We start from the raw sequence: 2,732 nt of genomic DNA on the forward strand, positions 1-2,732 counted from the left end.
CCCTACAATTTTACTCTTTATTAAATGAAACTTCCTAGACAAACAAAATAATCTCAGCTTATTTTCTGTTTTTAAGAGGAATTTTTTTTTAGTTCTAAAATATCTCTACACTTGAAAACATTATTTTGAAGAATTTGTTTTCCAAATTCCATTCTATATTAGCATAATTTAAGCTACTTATCACCTTAGTATGTTAAAACCTCTTTTACTCTGTATTTGCTGTTGTTAATAGGTCTGTTCTACCTGCTTGCTATTTCATAGAATCATAGAATCATTTAGGTCAGAAAAGACATTTAAGATCGAGTCCAACTGTAAACCTAACACTGCCAAGTCCACCACTAAACCATGACCCTAAGTGCCACATCTAAACGTCTTCTAAATTTCTCAGTCTTTGACCAGTCTAATTTTAAAATTACAGTCAACGTGCTTCTAGTGCTTGCCTGCAAACTTATACAACTGTTTTCACCTTCTTTAGTTAAAATTAATTTGCTTTAAGTGTACAGTGTATAAAAACCCAACACTTTTTACAGTATCTGTCATTCTCCAAGTACTATCCAGGGCAATACACAGTCAGATATTTTTGTTTCAATACTTACTTATTGCAAAGGCAGGGAGGGAGCGGGAGAGAAAATACATTTTAATTATGGGATGTATTAAAATCATAAAGAAAGATGGTTTCAAGATTGGAAATTACCCAGCCTGTGTCAGGGAGTTTGTATTTCAAATTCCAATCCAGTCCTGAAGCTAACTATGTATTTTTAAATGCCGAGAAGTAGCAGGAAATACAGGAAGGGAATAGCTTTAGAGGTTTTAAACTGACAAACAGAAGGGATTGAGATGGAAGTCCAGTGGGAGCCACTCTAGAGAAGTGGGAATGACATAGCAAAAGGGATAATCACCTGCTAGCCCAAAGCATGGTTATTTAATCCCTAAAAGAACAGTACTAGATGTGCAAAATTTCCAGTTCTCGATTCATCCAAATCTTAAACAGTATGTTCTCAGAGATGCATGAAGCTACAAGGCAGTAAAAAAGAACTTTTTGCCATACAAAAATACATATTTCCTCGTTAGAATCTTCATGCTCTCAGACAGAAGATTTTTAAACATTTACAATTATTCGATATCTTCAGCTCAATTTTGAAAACTGACTTCAATTTTAACATTAGACCTATAAAGATGTAGAAACGGAATCAAAATCTTTGCCTAAAACTAATCTAGTTTTTACCATTGTCTCCCGGTTCTGTTCCAGAACTTTTGAACAATAATGTTTCATACAATTATGAAGGAAAAGCAATGAACTAGAGACAAAATGGAAGTATTGTGCTCTCTCTCGGTTGCATTTATGCTACTTGATGTCAGGAAGAATGGCTCTAGGGAAAATACAGAAAGCTAAAGATTTTCTTCTAAAACCCTAAACCTCACGAGTAATCCTGAGGAAGAAATAGCTGCGTCGTAGTTCTGCATTTAGAAACATGCTAATGAACCATACTTATCAGATTATTATTCTTATTCTTTGGGTAGTTGAAGCATGAACAAGACAGAATTCATCACTGTTGCAGCATTTGCCGTATCGTTGCTGTTCCACATGACCCAAACTGAAGTCTGTCCTCCCTCCTGCAATTGTAAGTCTCTGGGAGAAATGAAGGGTTTGCAAATAGACTGCAGCTCAAGGAAGCTGACGGAAGTGCCTGCCTTGCCCGTTAACACCAAGAGGCTTTATCTACAGAACAACAGCCTGACCTCAGTTCCTCCTGGTGCCTTGGACAGCTTGCTCAGCCTGGAGGAAGTGAAAATATCTGACAATCCTTGGAACTGTGACTGTCATATTCTGTACCTAAAACTCTGGTTAGAAGATGTCTCTGCACCCTCTCTTGCAAACATCAGATGCGCAACCCCAGCTCCCGTGAGGATGAAGCCCTTGAGCCAGCTGACTGGGAATGAACTGGGGATTTGTAAGAGGCTTCTCCCAATCAAGTGTCTTGAGTTCTTTTGGCGAGACCTCATTTTAATTGCTGGAGCAATAATTACACTTATTTTAGTAGCATGGGCTCTGAAATTCTCAAAAAAGCTGGTCTGCCAAATAAACCTAAGCCAATATGACTCTAGGGGCTGACTGCTGGGGAGGCGTATCTCCAAAAACCGCAAGATACAATGAGCTGTTCACTACCGCTAGCTTGAACAGAAACATCAAACTATTCTACCACAAAAACCCACATGCACTGGCAACACTAGTTTTAATGGTGAGCAATGTACAAACAGATCCCAGGGCTCAAAGTCTAGGTCCTCAGATAGGCAAGCTAGATTTAATTTCCTTTCAAAAATAAGCTTGGTGATGTATTGACAGGCAAGTTTCATTCTGTGGCTATGTACTCATATGAAAAGCAGTTTCTAAATTTTTTTAAAAATCATTTAACTTACCATTTTTCCACTGAATTTTCAGCTCCTATTGCAAGAAGATTTACATCCCCAAATCCTGCACTTTTTAAAATATGGAGATGAACACCAATCATATTATTTTAGCAATTCTTTTCCTCACTCAGAAGCTGTGTGAGTTTGCAACCCATTCCCCCCTCACAGGGTGCCAACGGGCTTAGTACGACGATTCTTGTGTGCATCAAATTCAATCATCCTTTCCTCAGGTTCAGGAGTTCCCTGCCAGCAAAACCACTATGATTACATAGGCCAGCCACTGAACATATCCCATACTGAATACATTTAAAGATGGACTGGTA

The 2,732-nt window shown here is 38.1% G+C and overlaps 1 protein-coding gene across 1 annotated transcript in view; it reads left to right on the forward strand.

The window, feature by feature from the left end:
• GP9 (glycoprotein IX (platelet)) overlaps window positions 1–2,113 on the forward strand; it is a 2,644-nt gene extending 531 nt beyond the window's left edge. Inside the window, exon 2 of the mRNA XM_010289834.1 lies at window positions 1,522–2,113. Within this exon, the coding sequence (XP_010288136.1) occupies window positions 1,529–2,113 (585 nt within the window). The 5' untranslated portion in view covers window positions 1,522–1,528. The remainder of the gene's footprint in view (window positions 1–1,521) is intronic.
• Window positions 2,114–2,732: the final 619 nt, after the last annotated feature.

Source organism: Phaethon lepturus, unplaced genomic scaffold (genome assembly GCF_000687285.1).
Source record: "Phaethon lepturus isolate BGI_N335 unplaced genomic scaffold, ASM68728v1 scaffold2636, whole genome shotgun sequence".
In the NCBI taxonomy this organism is placed as follows: Eukaryota; Metazoa; Chordata; class Aves; order Phaethontiformes; family Phaethontidae; genus Phaethon; species Phaethon lepturus.